Source organism: Micropterus salmoides, unplaced genomic scaffold, assembly GCF_014851395.1.
Source record: "Micropterus salmoides isolate LMB-PRFRI ecotype aquatic unplaced genomic scaffold, ASM1485139v1 Ms_hic_scaffold_2, whole genome shotgun sequence".
NCBI lineage: Eukaryota > Metazoa > Chordata > Actinopteri > Centrarchiformes > Centrarchidae > Micropterus > Micropterus salmoides.
Window position 1 is genome coordinate 33895411 of NW_024041150.1, and position 24594 is coordinate 33920004.

The 24594-nt window shown below is 39.4% G+C and overlaps 3 protein-coding genes across 4 annotated transcripts; all 3 read left to right on the forward strand.

Moving 5' to 3' along the window:
• The first annotated feature begins 2219 nt into the window (after positions 1 to 2219).
• Positions 2220 to 24594, forward strand: LOC119912496. 2 transcript variants are annotated; one of them, XR_005446168.1, is made up of 5 exons: positions 2220 to 2367; positions 2966 to 3444; positions 22069 to 22496; positions 23442 to 23608; positions 23747 to 24594. XR_005446168.1 is itself a non-coding variant. In XM_038731710.1 (2 exons), exons 1-2 carry the CDS (start codon positions 22910 to 22912, stop codon positions 23906 to 23908), a joined length of 861 nt encoding a protein of 286 aa, XP_038587638.1. In that variant the 5' UTR covers positions 22764 to 22909; the 3' UTR covers positions 23909 to 24594. The 2 variants fall into 2 exon arrangements, 1 of the variants encoding a protein (XP_038587638.1); XM_038731710.1 differs by lacking the exons at positions 2220 to 2367; positions 2966 to 3444; positions 22069 to 22496 and having other exon boundaries at positions 22764 to 23608.
• LOC119912495 lies at positions 6680 to 7947 on the forward strand. Its single transcript, XM_038731709.1, has 2 exons — positions 6680 to 7500; positions 7616 to 7947. The coding sequence occupies exons 1-2, from the start codon at positions 6787 to 6789 to the stop codon at positions 7787 to 7789; spliced, it is 888 nt and encodes a 295-aa protein (XP_038587637.1). The 5' UTR covers positions 6680 to 6786; the 3' UTR covers positions 7790 to 7947.
• Positions 15985 to 17711, forward strand: si:dkey-22i16.9. Its single transcript, XM_038731706.1, has 2 exons — positions 15985 to 16780; positions 16886 to 17711. The coding sequence occupies exons 1-2, from the start codon at positions 16043 to 16045 to the stop codon at positions 17063 to 17065; spliced, it is 918 nt and encodes a 305-aa protein (XP_038587634.1). The 5' UTR covers positions 15985 to 16042; the 3' UTR covers positions 17066 to 17711.

The window sequence follows — 24594 nt, forward strand, 5'->3', positions numbered from 1 at the left end:
TGGTTTATTTGATTTAGGAATGGCTTTTAGTTTTGCTAATGAACGCTTTATTTTCAGTATGTTGATTTCCAACACAGGTGACTTGCTGATGATCTCATATGTTGTTTCCATAGCCTATTATTTAGAGGGAAGGTACTTTTAAAAACAAGGAGCTGTCTGTTGGAAGCTACACTGACAGATAAAGAGGAAGAAGATAGTTTCGACCACAGGAAGGCTGTGTTTACATTTCTCTGGAACTGGTTTCTCACTGCGGTGAAGTTAGTTTTAAGTTGGATATTCGACAGACATTCACCCAGGATCCAGTGACGGCTTTTTAGTCAGTTCACCCAGTGAAGGTTGTATAAGTGCGGTTAGCTCACCTCTGATGGCTCGCTTTTAACCAACGGGGGTTAGTTTAGGGACCATCAATAAATTACAATTGTGAGAACAGTGTTATGGGAGAATCATTATTTATTTCAATAGCTTCCAAGTCATGTGACACAGGGACTTCAAACCAATGCCGAATTGTAGTACTATACTAGGCAAATGAGACACACCCCTTCATATTTGATGTGAGTGCATATTCGAATTTATATGAATATTATTCATAATTTATTGAAAAAAGTGCTGTTGTTTTTCAATAGCTTCCAAGTCATGTGACACAGGGACTTCAAACCAATGAGGAATTGTAGTACTACACTAGGCAAATGAGACACACCCCTTCATATTTGATTTGAGTGCATTTTTTATTTTATATGAATATTTATTCATAATTTATGTAAAATAATGCCTCTTTTTTTTCAATAGTGTCCAAGTCATGTGACACAGGGACTTCAAACCAATGCCGAATTGTAGTACTATACTAGGCAAATGAGACACACCCCTTCATATTTGATTTGAGAGCATATTCGACTTTGTATTAATATTTATTCATAATTTATGGAAAATAATGCCTTTTTTTTTCAATAGCATCCAAGTCATGTGACACAGGGACTTCAAACCAATGCCGAATTGTCGTACTACACTAGGCAAATGAGACACAGCCCTTCATATTTGATTTGAGTGCATATTCGAATTTATATGAATATTTATTCATAATTTATTGAAAAAAGTGCTGTTTTTTTTCAATAGCTTCCAAGTCATGTGACACAGGGACTTCAAACCAATGCCGAATTGTAGTACTACACTAGGCAAATGAGACACACCCCTTCATATTTGATTTGAGAGTATATTCGACTTTATATTAATATTTATTCATAATTTATGGAAAATAATGCCTTTTTTTTTCAATAGCTTCCAAGTCATGTGACACAGGGACTTCAAACCAATGCCGAATTGTAGTACTACACTAGGCAAATGAGACACACCCCTTCATATTTGATTTGAGTGCATTTTTTATTTTATGTGAATATTTATTTATATTTTTTTCTTCAATAGATTCCATTTCAAATGATTCAGGGACTCAAAACCAATGCCGAATAGTACTACTACCTGTTACACATATTACACACCTCTTGTACAACTGCAGTTGTACCACACAGAGTCAGTCATTTTCTTCCACAGCATTGAGCAGATTTCAAAGAAACACTTTATTTACACAACGGACATTCCCAGTTTCCTTTCTTTGCCTCTTCATATTGTGTGCTGTCCATTTCCACACACTGAGCATGGAACCACCGTTCACAGCCATCACACTGGACCTGTGGAATTAAAATAAATCTTTCGTAACATATTTATATATCTATATATGGAATCTATTGAAGAAAAAAATATAAATAAATATTCATATCAAATATGAAGGGGTGTGTCTCATTTGCCTAGTGTAGTACTACAATTCCTCATTGGTTTGAAGTCCCTGTGTCACATGACTTGGAAGCTATTGAAAAAAAACAGCACTTTTTTCAATAAATTATGAATAAATATTCATATAAATTCGAATATGCACTCAAATCAAATATGAAGGGGTGTGTCTCATTTGCCTAGTATAGTACTACAATTCGACATTGGTTTGAAGTCCCTGTGTCACATGACTTGGAAGCTATTGAAATAAATAATGATTCTCCCATAACACTGTTCTCACAATTGTAATTTATTGATGGTCCCTAAGCTAACCCCCGTTGGTTAAAAGCGAGCCATCAGAGGTGAGCTAACCGCACTTATACAACCTTCACTGGGTGAACTGACTAAAAAGCCGTCACTGGATCCTGTGTGAATGTCTGTCGAATATCCAACTTAAAACTAACTTCACCGCGGTCTGGTTCTCTTCCGGATGTGGGCTGTCAGATAGACAGGCGTTGTCCAAGAAAAAAAGAGGTCCTGCATAGCTGTTTTTATACGATTCATGTTTAGTTTTATGTATAGTCCAAGTCGTATGCATAACGATATGAGGTAGGCTACTTGTATTTTCTTTTCATGGCACTTCTACTAAGATTTTTACACACAAAACTTACTAAGAGTTAATGATGTTTTTGTTAAAAATTAAACTACCCAGCCGTTTATAGCCTACCGCTGATTATTCGATTGGCAGAAAACGAATTAGCAATTATTTTGATACATTTCACAAATGTGAAGATTTGTTGCTTTTCCTCAAAAAAACAGCTATTTTTTACAAACCAAGCAATCAATCGATTAGTGGAGAAAATAATCAACAGGATAATCCATAATTTAAAAAAAATATTTGTAGTTGTAGTCTGATGAGAAATGAGCTCCACCTCAGTAACTGCATGCAGAAAATCCTGTTTTTCATTGAGCACTTTTACTTGGTACTTGGTACACAACTGAGTGAAAGTTCATAACTATTAGCATTCAAATATAGCCTATAGTAATAGTACGCTACTCAATATGCAGATGGCCCTGGTCAGAATCATATAGACTACATTGTATCACTGAAGTATAAATTGTGATGCATTAATGTGTAAGCGTCACTGAGTACTTATGGTGTCCAGCCTTTCTGCTTCTAACCAACATGTACATTTTGTTTTCCCAGGATTGCCTGAAGCCATGGGCTCACATCAGCCAGTTCAAGTACCACTGGGCCAGGGCGTCATCCTGCTGTGCCTCAGGAGACCTTCACTCGATGTGAGGACTTTAACAGTGGAGTGGAGACTCAATACAAACTGGGTTCACGTTTACAGAAGCAGGAAGCGAGATCCCAATCTTCAGCACAAGGACATCCGAGTCTCTATTCCAGGCTGAAACGAGCAGAAGAAATTTTTTACTAAAACCTTTCTTGGTAAACACTGCAGGCCTACATGTTTTGTTTATTCCTTTAGAGCTGTTGTGCTTTCAGTTACCCACTGGAGGTCGATGTAGACCTCTAGTGAGTTTTGAAAAGTGACGAATAAGTGAGTGCAAGTGTCTTGCTCTCTTTCTCTTTCTTGCACTCGATGTTTGGATTACCTGGGTTTGCCTATAACAAACAAGACAAGAGTCAAGTCAGGAAAGGATACATCAGCTTCCTTGTTGGTGAGTACAGTCAATTTAATGCTTTGTTTCACTTCCACAAAGTTGGGGGACCTGTTGGAGACAGATTTGTTGAGGAAAGTTTGCTCTCTTTATTGTTTGGATAGCTTCAGAGCCTTAAATGTAATCAAAATAAATCCTAAAACATAGCCTACTGGGAGCCAGTGTAAAGGGGCCTGGCAGCTGAGTTACTTCTTGGTAGATTTGTGGTTTAGACAAGTGAATGATGTGAGAGAGTTGGTCTGTGTTTCCAAGTCGCCAGCAGATGGCAGCATTTGAACAGTGATGTGCAATAACGAGTTAACGTTGTGTGTTATTTTGTTATTGTTTATGAGGAGGTAAAGAGTTATGGGTCGGATCTGTTGTTGTGCCTACTAATTACTTTTTAGCATTCAGTATGGAAGAGAATGTGTGCGGGTTTATGTTTCAAGCAACTTAAATAAAGCATTAAGATACTTCTATAACAACAATGCAAAGATAGAGTAAGAGGGCCTATAGGAATCTCTATATACAACACCAACCATCAAATCTTATGTGGGCAGATGATCTGTGGCTGCAGAAATGCATTGTAACTGAACAGCATGGTGTTGTAGCTGCATGTGGGCAGTGGGCTGGCACACTTCAATTAGAAAACAAAAAATGTCTTCTCCTCAACCTCCTGACCGACCTCCAATAATTGAAACATAAATAGTATGCTATGTCATTTTCATCTAAATAAAACGTTGGGAATGAAACCATTTATTCTCTTTTAATACAGCCTTATTACAGCATTATTTCAGGCAGAACATGTGCCGTTTTTTGACTTTAGCTCATAGCATATTAAAACAACATTCATTACTAATGAATCAATAGAGAAAATAATAATATTTAAAACCCTTAATGTACGAATGCATCGGCCAAATAAATATACACAAATCCTCATAAATTATTGTCATGATTAAAATATTTAACTAAAAAAATCAAGTGGCCTAAAACTTACATTTGAGTATAAGAATATCCATAATGATTTGTTATCAACTGTTTTGGTTTTCACTGATTTAATTGACTTATGGCCTATAATGTGTAAAATAATATGCCCTTTTCTGGTTTCCACCTCGGACCCTGTTTCACTTTCTTCAGTCATGAAATTCTTTAGCTTTATTTGTTTTATGGGAAAAACAGCTTTCTCCACAATACACGCGTTCTATGCACCTGCAATAGATGAGCCACCTTAAGTCTTCACCTGGTATGAAATGTGCTATAGCCTATAAATAAACTTGCCTTCAGTAACGTTCTTTGCAGTATTACACTGTTGTTTTTCAATATTGGCCTACCTATGTTTGCTTTATTTAGGTTTTCTTGTTTTGTCGTATGCCCGTTAATCCTCTTTGCCAATAAAGTTGATTCTGACGTTTACATTACATTTACTCATTTGCTTTTATCCAAAGCAACTTACATTTGAGGAACAACATACAAGCATCAACAGAGCATCAAATACAGATCTACAACTGACAATACATACTAATAAGAGCTGCAATAAATACTAGTAAGAGCTCATAGTACATATCACATCAATGGGGTAAATACCTAGGGAAGGAAGTAAGATCTAACAAAAAGTGCAATCAATACAAGATCATTTTAGGGGATAGAAGAAGTGACATAAGTTCTTTTGGGCTGATCAAAAACCAGACGGCCTGCTGCGTTCTGAACCATTTGTAAGGGTTTCACCGCACAAGCTGGAAGACCTGTTTGGAGGGCATTGCAATAGTCGATGCGAGAGATAACCATGGCCTGTTGTATAGAGCAAAGCGGCGTGACTGAGAGACAGCCGCCACATGGACTGAAAAGGACAGCTGGTCATCAATCATGGCACCCAAGTTTCTCACCACCTTAGTTGGAGTGATGGTTGAGGAGTCAATTTGTAGTTTTAAAATGTTACCATCTTTTGTTCATGTTGTGTGGGGGGAGGCGATGTCTCACCTCCTGTCCTGTTTGCAGAACAACTAATTAAGTGAATTCTCAAAAATTATAAAGATAAAACTAAACTGCTGTAATTAAAAATCTGCAACACAAGTAACTGCAAGGAACTAGTAGCCTAAAACATCATTTAAACGAACAAACTGGTAACATTATTTACAGAGTAATTTCGTATCAATCTATAGCCTACTTAAAGGCAATACTTAGGCCTACTGAGAAATAAATGTGGTGTTTTTTTAATTTCATCATCCGCTAATTAACCCATCTGCTTCACCTCTTTAATGGAAATTGTTAGCCTACTTCTAAAATGCATTTTTAAATTGATACACATATTCTATAGGCCAATATTATTTTAAAAATCAGCAACATTATTAACCTAATATGTGTGCTATTATTACAATATAATAACTGATACATTAACACCCAAGCAGCATATTAATGTTTGTCGAGGTGAAGCTAATTTGAATTATTTTGCCTACTGTGATCTGTGTGAATGTGTTCTTGCGTCATGTTATATAAATTGAACGTATGTCTATCTGTAAAGCAGTAAAATAAATGTAGTGGAGTAAAAAGGACAATATTCCCCACTAAAATCTGAAAGCGAAGTAGACCCTACCACCCACATTATTAGGAAAGGCTTTAAATTAACACATCAAGTTCTGTGCACAAATTTAACTCATCCATCCAGATGTGTCCAGTCTGACTTTTACAGAGGGAAACTTGCAAAACTGACAAACTTTGTTATATTATGCCTGATAGTTGTGACTGATATTAAGTTACATTATTATGCAAAATAATTTTTTAGGCTTCTCATATTGTAGTAGGCCCCAACATTAACAAGAAAATCAACAATAATATGGATTCAATTAACAATAGGCTAAAAAACATTTGGTAGGTTTAAATCGCAAATATCTTATTTTCAACACTATAAAAGGATTATGAATAGCATACCTGGCTGGCTGATCTTTGAGACCAGAAACAGGCAGCACTGTGTTTTCGTTCATTTGTTCATGTTGAAATCAGAATGCAATGTAATATAGAAAGTGTAAAGCTTTGTGTGGAGGAGACGTGTTGGACAGTGGGTCCAAGGTTATGTTTAAAAGAGTAAAATAATAGAATAAGTAGGCTAAATAAATATAAATAAATGAGATTAAATGCTACCCCCCCCCCCCCCCCTCCATGTTTTATCTATTTTTAGAATAAAACAAACAAAACAAAAACAGAAATGTAGCATAGGCTACATATATGTGTGTGTGTGTGTGTGTGCCTGTGTAGAGGCCATGGCCCTTAAAGGGTGGAGCCAAGTTAGCAGGCTAGTGACTGCTCCTCTCATGTTCTCAGTCAGTGCTGCTGACAGAAAGGTAACCGCAGCCGCTGAGAAGACTTTAAATGGAGGGGCTTCGATTAGTAGTCCTATTGTTCGTATGTACTGTCAGGACAGTCTCTGGAGAAAGCATCGTTTCAATTCTCGGAGATCCCGTCGAGTTTTCAGCAACTGAAAACTGCAAGCAAATAGGAGCCCGGCTGGTGCACCGGCTAAAAGACGACAGCGCTCGGCTGGTGGCTCATCGAGATGCTGCTGCCTGGAAGCCGGCACAAGGTTATGAAGACAAGATGAGCCCAAACGAGTCTGTCACCTTCAACAGTTCAAACATGAACGACGAAGGGTTGTATGAGTTAACTTGCGACAGCGAGGATGAGACACGGATCCATCTTTATGTTGTTAAAGCCTTCGAAGTATCTCCGATCTTGGGAGACAATGTGAAATTTCCTTTTCACTACGTGACCGCAGGAGAAGATGGGAAGTATAGGTTGGAAAGAAACGGAGAGCTTGTGTTTGAGCTGGACCTCTCCTCCGAGAAGAACATGGGCCTAAGTGGGAAAGGTTCTGAGGGAAGAGTGTCTGTGTCACCTGAGTGGAAGTCGCAGGGAGACCTGTCGGTGACTTTGAAAGGGGTTAAACAGGAGGACGAAGGTGATTACTTTATCTACATCCTGGATAAAGACTGGAAGAAAACCCGAGGAAAGCCTGCTGCTGTGAGGATGAGGTTCAACAAGAGGAAGCCGGAGCAGACCACCTCCAAACCGCCGCCTGGATCTGTGGTACGCCTCACTTCTAAAAAAGCTTACATGCATTATTGATTATAGGGCTATAACAAATGAAATGTCAGTGTAACAGTGTTCCTCCGGTTTTCTTTTTGTCTTGTCCCCTCTGTAGACGACACCGCCGAAAAACCCTGAAAAAAATTGGACTGTCTGTATAACAGTACTAGTGGTGTGTTTGACTGCCTGCGTACTTTCGTGTGCTGGGATCTGTTGGTGGCTGAAATCCCGCAAATCAAATGGACCTGTGAAGATGGGACTTTTAAAAGGGAGGCACGCTGCTGGTTGACACGTTAACGGAGACTCTTCAAGGCTGGACGCAAATGGTTATTGAGGGTGTTTTCAATTTCATGAAACGGTGGTTGTGAATACCTAATGAATGAATTATCTTATTGCACAATGTAATTTTAGCCTTTCCAATAAAGTTGTTAACTCCTACTTTTAAAATGTGATCATCTTTTGTTCATGTTATCTTGAGTGTGCTGTGGAGTTTTAAAAAAGCAACTTAATATTTGACCAATTCTGCTCCTCTTTAAAATGTTTATTACTTCTGAATCGACTCTGTACTCATTTCATAGGCCTGTGTGATTAAATATGTTTTCTTTGAAGTAGCCTTTTGTACTTTGCTACATTTTAAATCACAGCCGAGTAAAAAAACAATCACGTTTGCGGGTGGCTCAAAGACAGGACTGACTGTGACTCAGTTTGCTGCGGAGAGTGGACGCTGAACACCGCACGTTTCATATTGGACAGAGCCATCCCCTTTGGCGCAAAATGTTAGAGGGCTACGTAGGCTACAACTTGCGCCGAAGCTTGGGAACACTCGTCCGTCAAAGACGAGGGAGGAAGGGGGAGGAGAAAAAGAAAGGGAAAACGAGAGAAAACGAGAGAAAAACGTAAAAGAAAATTAAGGCGATTTTGTATCCACATCTAGCACAAAAAATTCAATTTTCATGTGTTTAAGTTTTTGAGCAGGCCGCTGAGGGACTCGAACCGACGAACTTTGGAATTGTCAGCTCTCTCAGTGGAGGAGGAAGAGTCGTACCTACCTGCTGTATGACGCACATTGCCTTATTTGGATGTCACTCAGTGCTGGGGTGTTTCCCAGTTATAAAGCTGGGCTACTGGGTAAAGAAATGATTGCCTTTGAGTTATTCCCTGTACCTTTATATTGATGCTTGGTTTTGATCTGCATGCAAGGATTGTTTAGTATCTTTTAACAGTGCAAATACTTTTCTTGGTAAAAAATATTTAATTCATAATTATTTAGGAAACTTCTTCCTCATGTCCACCAACCACTGGTCTTTACTTAAAGACTCCGACATAGGGCAATACACCCGGCTGTGTCCAGTGTCAGCAGTGCGGAACTGGCCACACTTCTTGCAGGTATTTGCCTCTACGGTTTGTCTGTATGGCCTCTTGGGAGTGGTTCCAGTTTCTACTGTGGTGGTAGGCGGCGCACTGGCTTGTGGGTTTGTGACCTGAACTACTGAACTGCTGACAAAAGATTAAAGGTTTGTCCAGCTGTTGTGAGGATCTGAGGAAAGGGTCCTGGTGCTGGAGGTGTAACAAACAGGTGCCTCCTTACTGACCCCTTTGGCCTGATGGGACGTGGAAGGTGACAAGAGGCTATCTGCCTCTGTTGGGCCTGACCCGCTGTACTCTCAGGCAGCCGGTATGGATGCTCCTGTCGACCTGGCATGGGTTCAGCAGGGAGCAGTCTTGCGTCCTGAAGAGGCTCTTCTAACTCAGGGAGGGCTGGAGGCAATGTAGCGCCCTGGAGCAGCACAGCGAGCTCCTGCTTCTTCTCCCGATTGTTATGCCACTGGACGAGGGTGTTCTGGTTCACCTGCACCAGCTGCATTTCTGTTCCCTGCATCACCAGAGAGTTACCAAGTACCAGCTGCCGAATCTTGTGATAGTCCCTCAAAATTAAAGACCACCTTGAATCTGCCCTTTTCCCTTTCCTAACCGGACTTGGGTGAAGGTTGCAGAGCCTTAGGAAAATGTTCTCCACCAACCGACAGCAGTCAGGCCACTGAGCTGGTGCGCTACTCGCACCTAACATGCAATGGGTGGTGCTCTCGACACCAGGCGTGTTTGAGGGCTTCTTTGGCGTTCTGAAACGTCCACTCAAAAGTCTGTCCTGATGTCTTGCTGCATAGACCACCCGCTGCTTGTCCCCTTCATCCAGGCTCTCCCACAGTGCAATAATGGGGTTCACCTGCTGATTGCTGAGACAGAGAGAGGTCTGATCTCGGAGATTCACCAAATACTCAGCAAGTCTGTCCACGTGTTGGTACCCAGGGACATTTTGATCATCAACAGCCTATGCAAATGATGAAAGAATTTAGAAAATAGCAATGAAAAACCTTCAATGACACTGACTTTTAATGACATAGTGCTGTCTACTATTTAGTCTAATACTAAAACTTGTGTGTAGAAGTAGAAATAGTGTGTAAAAATATAAAAGTGAGTTATATCATTACTCACTGAGACAGCCATGCTGGCTGGACAACTGGCACCTTTATCAGTGGGGTCGACGACTTGCGTCTGTAAAGAATCAGTGTTATTAACTTGCATTAAGAACCCAATTCAAACAGTTACTGTTTGATCTCTATTTACCTTGGTTACTTTCCTGGCTCTGCTAAGATTCGGCTTTGCAGCAGCAACATGAGCGCCACCAAATCTTGGCTTGTCAAACTGAAAGGCAAAAAAAAAAAGAAAATCATTCAGTGAACAAAATGTCAAATATTCATCGTCAGTTTATGAGTGTCAATAAATCTCCAAATAGCGTACCATTGACAAATTCAAAGATGGTCGCTGCTTATGGCCCCACGCTTCACTCTGTTGCCCCACAGCATGTTGGACTGGACCCACTGGTGCACTCTGATGAAGGCCCCTGAACAAAACCTGCTCCGGCTGGCTGTTGTTACATGGCAGAAGAGACACATCATTAATTAATTAGTTTACTGATATGTGCATACACACCGACACACACAACTTGAGTCTTTAATTGACCAGGCTTACCTTCTGATTGTGGAATCCACACACACACTTCCTCACTTGACCAAATAACGGCTTCTGTCCATGCGTCTGCATCGGACATTTCTGAATCTACACACACAAGTTGTACATTTGATTGAATTGAATATGAATTAGTGTGTAGTTACAGAGATCTGACGTAAGTTATTTGCTCATTAGATGTTTATTAACTAATAGGAACCTAACACTTTATTGTATTTGAAACTATGAGTGAAATGTGAGAGTGAGAGTACATAACAATAAATACAATATACTGTGCTGTTAAAATACTCATACCCTTTGATACAGCTCACACCACTTCTTCTGCCTGGGAGCTGGCCTGTTCCCTTCACCTGCAGGCCAAGACCCAGTGCTGGCAAACTTTCTCAGGCGTGACATCCACTCCGAGTCTGCCATCGCCTTGTGCGATTTGGATTTTGAAGACATAGCCTTTGGTGACATAAATGCATGAACATTTTTTAAATGCATGAAAAAAAAACAGAAGTTGTAGGAACATGAAAGCCAGACCTCAGCCTTATAATACTGTTATAACCCTTTGGAAAACACTTATAACACATAATCTATATTGTGTCTGTGTTTGAAACACAGCTCATGAATTAACCTGATTCAATTATAAATATGCCTTCTTATGGTGTCTGGTGGAAAATATCATAAATAAGAAAACTAATGTTAGTTGTACTAAGTCTTCTTTGGCAAATATTATAATGCCTGGTTATATTAAGTATAGTAAATAGCTCAGCAGTTTTGTTCCCAATTAAACAGAAGAGACAGTGTAACACACACAGTCATTTTGAATAATCTGGCATTTCATACAGCGTTAATGTTAATAAAATGTTAGAGGGTCAGGTTCACTGCGGAGTTAGATAACGTTACCATGATCGTATCCTAATCTGTTACACAAACGAGAATGTGATTAACGTTGGTTACGATTGTTTATTGTATAACGTTAAGCAACATGGCATTTACGTTACTTTGTCTAATATGAAGTTAGTAAGCTTAAAGCTGAAAGACTGCAAGATGTATTCATATTACGACCCCTAACCAATATATTTATTATTACACCTGAATATAAACTGGGTAGAAATATTCCGCTTCAGTCTTCAAATTATGTTCTCGAAACGCTGTATTCAGAGCCTAACCTAACTTACCTGTATAAGCCACCTTAATAACGTTAACGTTAACTGATAACATCAGGAAAGGCGCGCTGACGATAACGAGCTATCGTTAAATCAAACGATAAAGCAACATGACTTACAGTAACTTTACTGTACAGTGAGGTCACATAACGTAACGTTAATAAATGTGTAACGTTAACGTTACAACTTGTTAACTTTGCTCTTGCTAACTTTGATAGTGTCCGGGTCAATGGATTTGACGTTATTGTTTTATTAAGAAAAAGGATTACAACGTAGACAACTTAAGATAATACAACATGATGAAAATATAAAGGAATTATTGCTAAAATATTATAAATACAAAGCAGTTCATATATATATGAAAATACAAACAGTTTTAACAACATGCGGTAATAAAAACATAAATAATGATAAAATAAATTGGTTGGCTACATCCAAATCTAGATCTTCATCTACTTGATGCAGGAAGAGCATCAGATGCGTCTCTCGGTTGGCGCCAGTCTCTCAGGTAAATGGGATCCAATACTTTTTGAATATGTAAGAATATGGAAATAAGTAAACATTATAATTTGACTATGTTGACTGTTTTCCCATAAGACATGACTACTATCATCAAATGATTTTAAATGAAAACATACAGTATATTTCTAATTATCATTCTAATGAAGGTTAAAAAAAATCATTTATAACTTTTTTTTTCTTTTTAATTTAAAAGTATTTATTACTGACCCATTTATCTCTATGGAAAATATAAAGATACTTGTGCCATTGCAAAGGATCTGTCAAACAAACTAATATCTGGCTTTGTGCCCTCTTCAAATTGCAAAAGACTGCGATTTAATTAAATAAGGCTTATAAATAAGATATTAAATCAGTAGGCCTATAAGTTATTCGGGTTGTTTTGGCAGTTAAAAAAGTAGCTAAGTAACTTTTACTCTACTATCCAACGAAGGTTAAAGTCAAGGGCAACTGGATTTGGTTGAAGCTACTGGAAGACGTTTCGTCCCTCATCCAAAAGACTTCTTCAGTTCTGACTGACTGGCAGGGAAACTCAGCTATTTAACCTCAGTGGGGTCGTTTGCCAGGATTGTCGATACTCCTGGTTCGTTAGTGTTCCTGGTTGCTGTAACAACAGTCGTTAAGACTACCTGAGGCCAAGACTGAACGACCATCGTTGGTATCTTCACCTGAGGCCAAGACTGAACGACCATCGTTGGTATCTTCACCTGAGGCCAAGACTGAACGACCATCGTTGGTATCTTCACCTGAGGCCAATAGGTTACGTTTGTTGAGTTTCCTGGGAAGTGATGAAAGGACAGCATTGTAAGTGGGGGATAAGTGGTGGCGTAGACCCCCTCCCCTGTTCAATGACGGCTTCTCGACCCTGGTGTAGATGGCTTCCTTGACACCTCTTTCAAACCATCCATCTTCTCTGTCTAAAATGACCACCAGGTGCACATTTTAGACAGAGAAGAGTGTCCTCTGTCCTTCAGATGTAAGTAGACTGCAGAGTCTTGACCTGAGGAGTTGGCCCTTCTGTGTTGAGCCATGCGTTTGTGTAGTGGTTGTTTAGTCTCCCCAATATACAGGTCTGTGCATTCCTCACTGCATTGGACCTCATACACTAGATTGCTTTTCTTGTGTTTGGGTGTGCGGTCTTTGGGGTGTACCAGCATCTGTCTTAGTGTGTTCTTGGGTTTAAAAACACAGGGATGTTGTGTTTGTTGAAAATCCACGCTGGTTGGTATGTTTTCCGCTCTGTGGTGCAGTGTTCTCATGACCCCTAGCTTGTGCTCCAGTGGGTGGTGGGAATCGAAGAGTAGGTATTGGTCTGTGTGTGTGGGTTTTCTGTAAACACCAATTTGCAGGCTCCTGTCCTCCTCAATGTGTACAGTGCAGTCCAGTCTAGTCTACTACTACTCTACTACTACTTTTAACTTTTACTTGAGTAGATTAATAGTAACTTAACTTGTACTTAAGTAAAAATTCATCAATTTAACAGTACTTTCACTCAAGTACAATATTTTAGTACTCTTTCTACCTTTACTCTGAAAAAAAAAAAAAATGAAGATAATAGCCAAGGAGGACTGGCCTCATTTGCATCTTTCTCTCGGAAGCTGCAACCCTGTCTCCTAGAATTTATGTTAAATAGGCCACTAGTGAGAGCCATGATGCCATCTACGTTTAAAACAAATGGAATAAAAGCTCCAGGGAGTATAATGGACATACGTTTCATTTGAACTTTAGTTTTTCATTCTCATTTACATCCTGATAAACATCATGCACGGAAATAATACTGCTGCCATAGATCTTTGAGGACCTACCTCACTCTCTTGGAACAAAGTGATTGGATTAAAGCGACTCTCTGTCATGTAAGGGAAGGCTTTAGTTTAATGTCAATAATCAATTTGCCTTTGATGTTTTTCCTCATCCTGGATGAGAACACATTTGCTTCTTTGTTGTTAGAAGTTATTTGAAAATAATAATAAAGACATTGCTGGAAAAAACAGTAATTCATTCAAAGGGATTTGTCAAATCAAATGATTTGAACCCTCATGTCAAGAAGGCCTATACAAAAACCTAAAAAAAAAACCTCACTTCTGTATGAAGTCGCTGCTTCAGGGAACATATCTGTACAGTCTGGGGCTGTAGCTGGGGTTCAGGGAGGGAGGGGGTCATGGGTAACACTTTAAGGTAGCCTACATAAATTATCATGAATTCATGCATTACTATTTGTTGCTCCCATTTGTTTTTCTTAACTAGATAATATAGATAGATGATAATTGTTGGTAATGGTTAATTAGGATTACAACACTTGGAATTCAACAGAATACATGTGCGTTCCTGTGACTGGTCAGATGGTTGGCCTGTCCCTTAACTGCATCACCACCCACCATACCTTATTGCCGACTGTTAATTATTGCACTTTCCTGCTAGTTAATGAATTGCTTCATGCTAGTGTTATGTCATGTTATGTGCAAATAGGAAACCAACAATGAATTACTGCTAAATGAATAGAGTGGAGTAAGAATACAAGATTTCTCTGTGAAATGTCGGCGCTGTATGTAAGTGTGAAGTATAAAATGGAAATAGGCTCAAGCAAAGGACAAGTAAGAAAACACAATTTGACACAGGAAATAGAAAATCTATTGCTGGAAAAAACAGTAATTCATTCAAAGGGATTTGTCAAATCAAATGATTTGAACCGTCATGTCAAGAAGGCCTATAAAAAAACCTAAAAAAAAAAAACCTCAATTCTGTATGAAGTCGCTGCTTCAGGGAAAATATCTATACAGTCTGGGGCTGTAGCTGGGGTTCAGGGAGGGAGGGGGTAGTAAGTCCTGGTTTCTCATTTATGCTTGTTGTCGCTAATTTGCATCATACCTACACACAGGAAATAGAAAACCTATTTCCTGTTTTTCTTCTCATAATTATTGCATCATCGGTCCTGGAGAAAGTCAGTAGGAGTAAATTTCATGAATTCTCAGCACTTAAGCTTGTTAACACCAGCAAGTATTTCAGAAAAAATAAAATGTTGCATTTATCAAGATGTGAGAAGAGGCATGAGTTGGTTCCTGGATATATTATATCATTCAAAGTAATTTAGTTTCTGGAAACAGGCTGTACGTACTGAAAAAGGACCAGCAGATATCCACATTTGACCAGTGATGTGCAGGAACGAGTTTATTTAAATTTGGGTCTAAGAGACTTAACAGGAACATTGTTAATTTGTTATTATTTGGTTTGGACAAGAATATGTGTTTACTGAACACAGCATAAACAACGATGTAGAAAATAACAGGTACACAGGTAAATTTCAGTAATATTAATAACACAAATGTTTAAAAAACTTAAAAAGACTCACATGTTCGTTTAAGAAATTCTGTGAAAATGTGTATTTAAATATGCCTGTACATAAGTATAGGCTACAAATGATATAAAAATGGGGCAGCAGTCAATTGTTGTTCACTTGTTGCCTTGAAGGGATCATTTCACCTTAAAATCAAAAAGTCATATTTATCCCTCTTACCTGCTATAGTGCTATTCATCCTCTATCGTTACCATTAGGCCTACAGCACGATGATTTAATAAACCATGGGTTTTACATTTTTATAAGTTATGAAAGCAAAGGAACGTAATAAACCTGTTTTCCGTTGTGTGCATGCGCAATACTGACATACAAACTGCTTCATTTCGTTTACACATTTAGACACTCGAGCTAAGAGGTTGGGCTTTCCGTCAATACGTCAGTACCTGCATTCCATTTAGGGAAACGCTGCTCCATCCGGGTGCAGTGATTGGCTGGTGCAGGAGGCTGGGGCCAAAAAATAGCCTATACACACTGTCAACCTCAGCAGAAGATGTTGTGCTTTCCTCGCTCAGGGCAAACAATGGCATTAGCCTGGATGCTATCGGTATTAGCAATCGTTTTCTTTCTTTTTGGCACTTGCGTTAAAGGAAAATTAGTCTCTGCAAATCCGGAAAAGTCCGCTAATTTGACCGCTATTGAGAAATGCACAGATGGCGAGGAATTCAGACTGATGACACATGACATGACTCTAACTGTGGCGAGTCTTGTTGGAGGGGTTTGGACGCCAGAAAGTGGTTACAACGGCAGGATAAAACACCACTCAGAGTTTAGCGTCATCTTAACTCCTGTAAACTACAACGACAACGGAATCTATGAGTTCACCTGCGGCAGCCGCGTTGTTACTGTCATCGAGCTGGAGGTCATTACAACCTGTGACGTTTCTGTGACAGAGGGAGACACAGTCACGCTTCCCTGCCATTCATTTACTGCAGGTGGATCTGCGAAGGTTATAAGATGGGAAAAAGACGGAGAGCTTGTGATTGAGCTGGACCCCTCCTCTGAGGAGATCAGATATGCGGCTAAATTTGAGAGAAGAGTGTCTGTGTCACCTGATTGGCATTTAAAGGGGGACACCTCGCTGACTTTTGAGCGGGTTGAGTCTGATGACCAAGGAGATTTCGTCTGCCACGCCCAAGATAAAGATGGAAAGAGAAAGCCTTTTGCTGTGAGAATGAGGGTTAAGAAGTGTAACCTGGATCAGACCACCTCCAAACCACCGCCTTTATCTGTGAGTACACGCCTCCTTTCTGAAGCTCCCATGCTTTAGGCTTATTATCACTGTCGCGGTGTCTAACTATTTCTCTGTTTTCTTTTTGTCTTGTCCCCTCTGTAGCTGACACAAAACAAGATGGGAGACTGGGCCATTGCCATTCTCGCAGTGGTGTGTTTGATTGTAGGCATACTTTTAGATGCTGGGTTTCGTTGGTTGCTAAACTACTGCAGATCAAATAGACCCGCAAAAGATGTGGAGATGGACCCTCGCCCTGTTGCTTTGCTGAACGCAAACAGTTAATTTGCATTTTAAAGTGTTACAACTGATGAATAGCCTATTGGTTGTGCCTCCTGTATTTTTTCCTACTTGTTTACTTTGTTTAGCTGTGTTGCCATTTTTTTCTGAAGTCTGTGTGAGTATCTTCTTTACCAAAAAAGCACATTCTGGATTTTGAAATGTGATCATCTTTTGTTCACGATTTCTTGTGTCTTCTGTGAGGTGGAGTGAAGGAGCCGAGTCACCTGTTTACAGAACATCTAACAACAAAATGAATTAGCCTATTTTTTCTCTCAAAAAATTAATTAAACGGGTAATGGAATAAAAAGCTGCAAGGTTGTAAAACTTAATTTAAAACAAAGTTGTGCTACACTGTTATTTCGTTGTAATCTAAGTGTTTTTGTTAATGTTCAGTCCTGGCCACCGGTAGTCCTAACGACTGTAACGTTGTTTTTAAACAGCAAGAAAATGTCCTAATTTAATTTTTTCTTTTCTTTCCAGGGAAGTTAAATTGTCTTATGCTCTCCCAAATTACCTGATGTCCCAATATATCTGAATTCACCCTAATGACACCCTAAACACAATTTTTCACCTCTTTAAATGAAAATGTTCATTACCTCTGAAATACATTTTTAAATGGACGCTCATTTTATATGTGATTTGTTTTTTTAAAATAAACAATGTTAGTACTGAAAAGAGCAGCCTGTCACGTCGACGCCCAGGCAGCCAGCAGATCGAGTCACAGGAAAACTGGCACGCAGGAAGCACGATGGTTATGTAATCTTAAATCTGGAGGAAGGAAGGGAGAAAAAATATAACACCTTTTACATAAAAAGTAGCAGCACCAATCTATGAAAATACTTTGACATGGAAATTGTAGAGTCGTGCATTAGCCCATTATGTGTAGGCTATTGCAATATAATTAGGCTACTGATAGCCCTTGGGGCCTACATTAACACGTAGCCTAAGCAGCATTAAACGTGACAGTTGGTCGAGGTAAAGCTAGGCTACTTTTAATTATTTTGCACTGTCATCTGTGACAAACCACTAGCCTATTATTAGGAAACGTTTAAAATGAACGTCTTGACTTTCTTTAGGCTACTTTAAATATTGCTCAATACAGCAGACATGACATGCTTCTTCCAAACCAGAGTTAACTCTAGCTGAGTCATGTTCCTGCTATGACAGTGCTATGACAGTGCTATGACAGTGTGTTTATCGCATGTTTTCTCATGTTTCTACAACTCTCATTTGACGGGAACATGCGTTGCGGAGAGTCCTGCCACCTAATCTGATTGGCTAACCAACCCTAACCCAGGGAGGCAACGATTAGGCTTCTATTCAGAGGCAGAATTGTCGAAAATGTGTTTGCTTACAATGGTTTCGATTAGGGTTTCTGAGTATCATCCCAGTATTTGTAGAAAATTTAGTTACAAACCTCGGAGACTCCGTTGAGCTTTCAGCAAAAAGACTGGAAGTAAACGGGAGCACCAGCAGGCAGCGGTCGGCTGGTGGCTGACCAGGACAACATAAATAAATATAAGGAAATATAGAACCATTAAATCAAATAAAGACAAATATATTGTGTCATTAAAACAATAATGGACAAAATGTGCAAACTTTCCCCTTGGGAAATACAAAAGCAATGAAAACACAATGGATGGGATTTCTTCTTGTAGGCTATTCATAATGATAATAAGGTTGAATCTCATTTAAACAATGCATTATATTTTAGAAAGTCTTATTTTGTAAGTGAAATCTGAATAGTACTTAACTACTGTGTAAAAGAAGTGGAGTAAGTAAAATATTTCCCTCTGAAATGTATTTGGGGTAAGTCTACAGCTGGTGAATAATCAGCAGAGGAATCAAAATTTGGTTAAAGTAAAAAAGTGCATGTCAGTAAATATCATGTTAAAAAAGTTAATTAAACTGAAAAATTCCTGCACGGATAAGTTCACACAGCCTGACCTGGACTAACTGCGAGTTACCATATAACCCCTGTGCATGAGTCATACGCCTGCCAACTGTTCCCCTCTGTGCAGTGGGTGTATCAAGGGAGTAGAGTTTCAACATACGCACGCTGAGATATGTTGTTTTTGTTCCCACCAACAGTGACATGAAAGTAGTCAAGTTCAAGTTTATTTGTATATCACATTTAAAATCAACCCTAGCTGACCAAAGTGCTTCCCAGGTTTCAGATCCTTTATTTAAGCAGAACGTACCTTTACACCAATGGAAAATACTCAAGTAGGCCTAAAAATCATGAGAAATCCTTATTAAGTCAAATACACAAGTCTCAGCAGCATACTTAAGCTTTACCTAGGCTATTAAAGTAAACGTGAGGGACTTTACATGTGAAACTGGCTTAGTCCTCACTGTATTCATTAGGTCTATGTAGCCTAACCCCAGAGAAACAAAGACAGACAGAAAGAGACTTTTTAGATTTTCTCTCTCCTATCAACCCAACAATCCACCTGATGATACAAACAGCCCCATTTACACACCACATCCTCTGAATATAACTGTTCAGAATCTGCCTTTTTGCACTGGCTTCAAACCAGATGTGTATACTTGCACATGGTCTTACAGTACAACCTCTGAATTAGACTACTCTCTCTCATGCTTGACTCACTTGGCAGTCGCAGACAGCCTTTTAGAGCCCAAGGGAGTAATTTTTAGCTTAGCCTACTCCTTGAGGAGCTTTTACTAGCACTTACTGTGGAAGAATCCCTAAATAAACATGATCCACTACACAACTATAGCCTAATCCCCTACCATGACTTTAGGAGATTTGGTATCACCAAATGTAGAATCAATGTGAACATCATCTGAAATGATGGGTTCAAGGGTTCACCTTTATTGTCATTATACAGTACAGGGTTACATAAAGAAAGACACTTGTAGCCCTTTCTAGCACATAAAATAAACAAATGTTTTAGAGCAGGGGTTTCAAAGAGTCTCCCCCCCCCCAGACAAAGCTTGGGAAAAAAGTGCCCCTCTCCCCCCTTAGTTTTTCTAACATACACCCTAATATTGCTGTCTGACATAACTTCAGACTACAGCAAATTTATAAAGGACTGTCCTGAGGAATATTGCAGTTCTCAGAACTTTCATTTTTTAACCGAAGGAAAATAATATTGGAAAAATAATAACTAATACACTAACTGCCCCCCCCCGGCCAGTGCACCATAGGAAGGTAGTTAGGCTATCCTTAACGTTGTCATAGTATACTGTGAATAATAGTACTTACGGAAAATACTAACCGTTTGAACTTAGGCCTTTTACCTTTTCTCAGTGGATATTGGTTCATTAACAAGTTTGCATCACCTGAAAATTGTTTGTCAGCGTGAGAATCTCAGTAATCATTCACTGATTATTTCCATTTACTGAATGTCAGACTAAATGACAGCGCAGCGACACATAAACATAAAATGATGATGATCTCATTGAATGCTGGTAACCAAGCACACCTGCGCACATCTGCACATACAAAAGCACCTGCAAACTGACTGCGGTGTAATGCTGAGTCAAATGTTTTGATGAATTAACATAATAAAAAAAATAAAAAAGTATCATGAAAGAATCGCATGTTTCACTTCATATACTAGTCTATACGTCCAAGCAGATGTTTGTTAAGATCTTCGAAGCTGTAACTGCATTTGCATCCATCATGCCTACGCTATACACTTTGTTCTGGTTGACCCAAAACAAACAACCTAAAATAGCCTACTGGGACGACTGAGGAAACAGGAAGAGAAAGCTGCTCTATGTGGGAGGAGTAGGACACATGATTTGCAGAGAAAGGCTTCAATACAAAACTGAAAGTTTGTTTTCTGTCTGGGTCGTTTTAATCCTGTTCGCCTCACGACGTCTGGGAAGCTGAAATTATTATTCTGTTCTGGACTTAACGGGTAAATTCATTTTCATTTCAACAGATTCTGACTTCTGTTAGACAACTCCCTGAGATATCCGTGTGTCTATTTATTTTCCAAAAGAAGTTTTTGTGCACCCCAGGAAATATTACCCTAGTCAAGCAGTTGGTTTATTTGTTTTAGGAATGGCTTTCATCTTGCAAATGTACGCTTCATTTTCAATTTGTTGATTTCCAACACAGCTGATTTACTGATGTTATATGTTTCCATATTTTGTTGAAGGGGGAGGAGGCAAACTTAGAATTACGTGGTCTATTATTTTGAGTGAAGGTACTTTTCAAAACAATGTTACAAAGCGCTACAGTGATAAAGAGGAACAAGAAACTAGGACGTCTGTGTTTACATTTTTCACTGGAAACGGATTTCTTCCGCCTGTCAGAAGAAAGAGGTCCTGCATAGCTTTTGTTTTCACACGATTCGTGTTTAGTTTTATATAAAAGTTTTATATATAGGCCTACGCAGTTCTGGACAGTAACTAAGTACTTCATATGAGGTAGGCTACATATAAGGTCTACTTAAGTATTTTCTTTTCATGCCACTTTCTACTTCCACTGCTACAATTCAGAGGGAATGTTGTACTTTTTACTTCCCTACATTTATCTGGCAGCTTTACTTTACAATTTAAGATTACATACATAAAATATGAAGAGTTGTAACTACACAACAGTTTACACAAGTACAGCTGAAACGATTAGTTGACATTACTTTTTTTTTTTTACAAACCAAACAATCAATCGAAATAACCAACTGAGTAATCCATAATGAAAATAATCAGACATTGCAATTCTCCTGATTTTACTTAAGTAACATTTTCAGTGCAGGTTTTTTACGTGTAACAGTATTTTGAGGCTCTGGATACTTCCTCTTGGTACCCCAACTGAGTAAAAGTGTATAACTTATATAATTATTAGCATTCAAATATAGCCTATAGTAATAGTACGCTACTCAATATGCAGATGGCCCTGGTCAGAATCATATAGACTAAATTGTATCACTGAAGTATAAATTGTGATGCATTAATGTGTAAGCGTCACTGAGTACTTATGGTGTCCATCCTTTCTGCTTCTAACCAACATGTACATTTTGTTTTCCCAGAATTGCCTGAAGCCATGGGCTCACATCAGCCAGTTCAAGTACCACTGGGCCAGGGCGTCATCCTGCTGTGCCTCAGGAGACCTTCACTCCATGTGAGGACTTTAACAGTGGAGTGGAGACTCAATACGAACTGGGTTCACGTTTACAGAAATAGGAAGGGAAGATCCCAATCTTCAGCACAAATACCTCAGAGACAGGGCATCTCTCTTCCAGGCTGATACGAGACTTTTCACTTGGCAAACACTCAGGAATATTTTGTTTATCCTGGAGAGCTGCTGTGCTTTCAGTTACCCACTGGAGGTGGCAGTGACAGAGACGAAAAGTGCATGGACGTGTCTTGCTCTCTTTCTTTCATGTTTGGATTACTTGGGCTGTAAAAAAGTGACACAAGAGTCAAGTCAGAGGAGGATACACAGCCTTCATTGTTGGTGAGTACAGTCAATTTAATGCTTGGATTCACTTCCATAAAGTTGGGGGACAGATGTTTTTGAAGAAAGTTTGATCTCTTCTAACATGTAATGTTAGGAGACTTAAATGTAATAAATAAGATATCAAAATAAATCCTAAAACATATTCATCGCGGAGCCAGAATAAAGGGGCCTAGCAGCTGAGTAACCTCTCAGTAGATTTGTGCTTCAGAAGTGTGACAAAATACATGAGTTGGTGTCTGTGTCTTTAAGAAGTTGAGAGAGACCAGCAGATGACACCATTTGACCACCGCAGCCCACGTGAGGTCTGCACTGGCCATGTGTGAATGTGTGGAGTGGGATTAACTCACTCACTGCTCTATCATCTCTGCAGACACAGACACAGAGCTGCCTAGAGCAATCCCGGTAGAATAATGGCACCGGCAAGTATGCTCTTTGCAGTTATTCTAATTTTTACAGCCAATCGCGTTTTGGGAGAACTTATCTGTTCAAAATTGGGAGACTCGGTTCATTTGTCGGCGAATGAAAAATGCAGCGACGGCGAGCGATTCCAAGTTATTCATCGGCTGAAAGATGACAGCATCCGGACTGTGGCGACACTTGTCGACGGTGTTTGGATGCCACAAGAAGACTACAAAGGCCGAGTTAAACAACATTCCGCGTCTAGTATTGTCTTAACCTGCGTAAACTACAACGATAACGGATTGTATGAGTTGACCTGCGGCAGCCGCGATACTTTAATCGAGCTGGAGGTTATGCCCTTTGACGATGTCTCTGCACCAGAGGGAGACACAGTCACGCTTCCCTGCCATTCATTTACTGCAGGGGAACCTGCAAAGCGTGTAAGATGGGAAAGAAACAGAGAGCTTGTGGCTGAGCTGGACACCTCTTCCGGAGAGGTCCGATATGGGACTGAATTTGAGAGAAGAGTTTCTGTGTCACCAGATTACATGAAGGGGAACACTTCGCTGACTTTCGATCGGGTTAAGTTTGACGACCAAGGTGATTTCCTCTGCCACGCCCAAGATAAAGATGGGAAGAGAAAGCCTGTTGCTGTGAGGATGAGGGTCAATAAGAAGAACCCGGGTCAGACCACCTCCAAACCACCGCCTGTAAGTATCCTACGCCTCCTTTCTATATAAAAAAAGCTGCCATGCTTTAGGCCTGTATCATTTGTAATCAAAATGTCTGTGTCAGTGTCCCACTGGGTCTGAATTCCTCTGTTTCTTTTTGTCTTGTCCCCTCTGTAGCCGACACCGCGGCCCCTTGAGATGGGAACTTGGACCGTTGTCGCTATAACAGCAGCTGTGGTGTGTCTGATTGTTGCACCTTTAGCAGCTGTGTTTGGTTCGTGGCTGAAATCCTACAGATCAAAATCTGCGGCAGATGTAAAAGTTGAGACTTTTAAATGAGAGGGTCCATGTGGGTTCTGAAGTTAACGGGGCGCCTTCAAGGCCACATTTAAATAGGCCTATTAACCCTGCTGATGAAGACCCAGGGCAGAACGAAATGCTTGTTGAGTTAAATTGATGCGACTGATGAAACATCAAAAGAGAATAATATTTAAAACCGTTAATGCACGAATGATTTGGCCAAATAAATAACCACTCATCCTCATCAATTATTGTCATCATTAAAATATTTCCCCTAACTATAAAAACAGAGTGGCCATTTGAATAGGCCTATATGAGAATGTCCATAATGTTTTGTTATCAACTGTTTTGGTTTTCACTGATTTAATTGACTTATGGCCTATAATGTGTAAAATAATATGCCCTTTTCTGGTTTCCACCTCGGACCCTGTTTCACTTTCTTCAGTCTGAAATTCTTTAGCTTTATTTGTTTTATGGGAAAAACAGCTTTCTCCACAATACACGCGTTCTATGCACATGCAATAGATGAGCCACCTTAAGTCTGCACCTGGTATGAAATGTGCTATAGCCTATAAATAAACTTGCCTTCAGTAACGTTCTTTGCAGTATTACACTGTTGTTTCTAAATATTGGCCTACCTATGTTTGCTTTGTTTAGCATTGTTCTTGTTTTGTCGTATGCCCTTTAATCCTCTTTGCCAATAAAGATGATTCTGACTTTTAAAA

What these genes read in the sequence shown, in the direction of transcription:
- si:dkey-22i16.9 (XM_038731706.1), top strand. Translation starts at nt 16,043, where the DNA reads ATGTTGTGCTTTCCTCGCTCAGGGCAAACAATGGCATTAGCCTGGATG. An exon ending in CCAAACCACCGCCTTTATCT is followed by an intron (nt 16,781 to 16,885) that starts GTGAGTACACGC and finishes TCCCCTCTGTAG; the next exon opens with CTGACACAAAACAAGATGGG.
- LOC119912496 (XM_038731710.1), top strand. Translation starts at nt 22,910, where the DNA reads ATGGCACCGGCAAGTATGCTCTTTGCAGTTATTCTAATTTTTACAGCC. An exon ending in CCACCTCCAAACCACCGCCT is followed by an intron (nt 23,609 to 23,746) that starts GTAAGTATCCTA and finishes TCCCCTCTGTAG; the next exon opens with CCGACACCGCGGCCCCTTGA.
- LOC119912495 (XM_038731709.1), top strand. Translation starts at nt 6,787, where the DNA reads ATGGAGGGGCTTCGATTAGTAGTCCTATTGTTCGTATGTACTGTCAGG. An exon ending in AACCGCCGCCTGGATCTGTG is followed by an intron (nt 7,501 to 7,615) that starts GTACGCCTCACT and finishes TCCCCTCTGTAG; the next exon opens with ACGACACCGCCGAAAAACCC.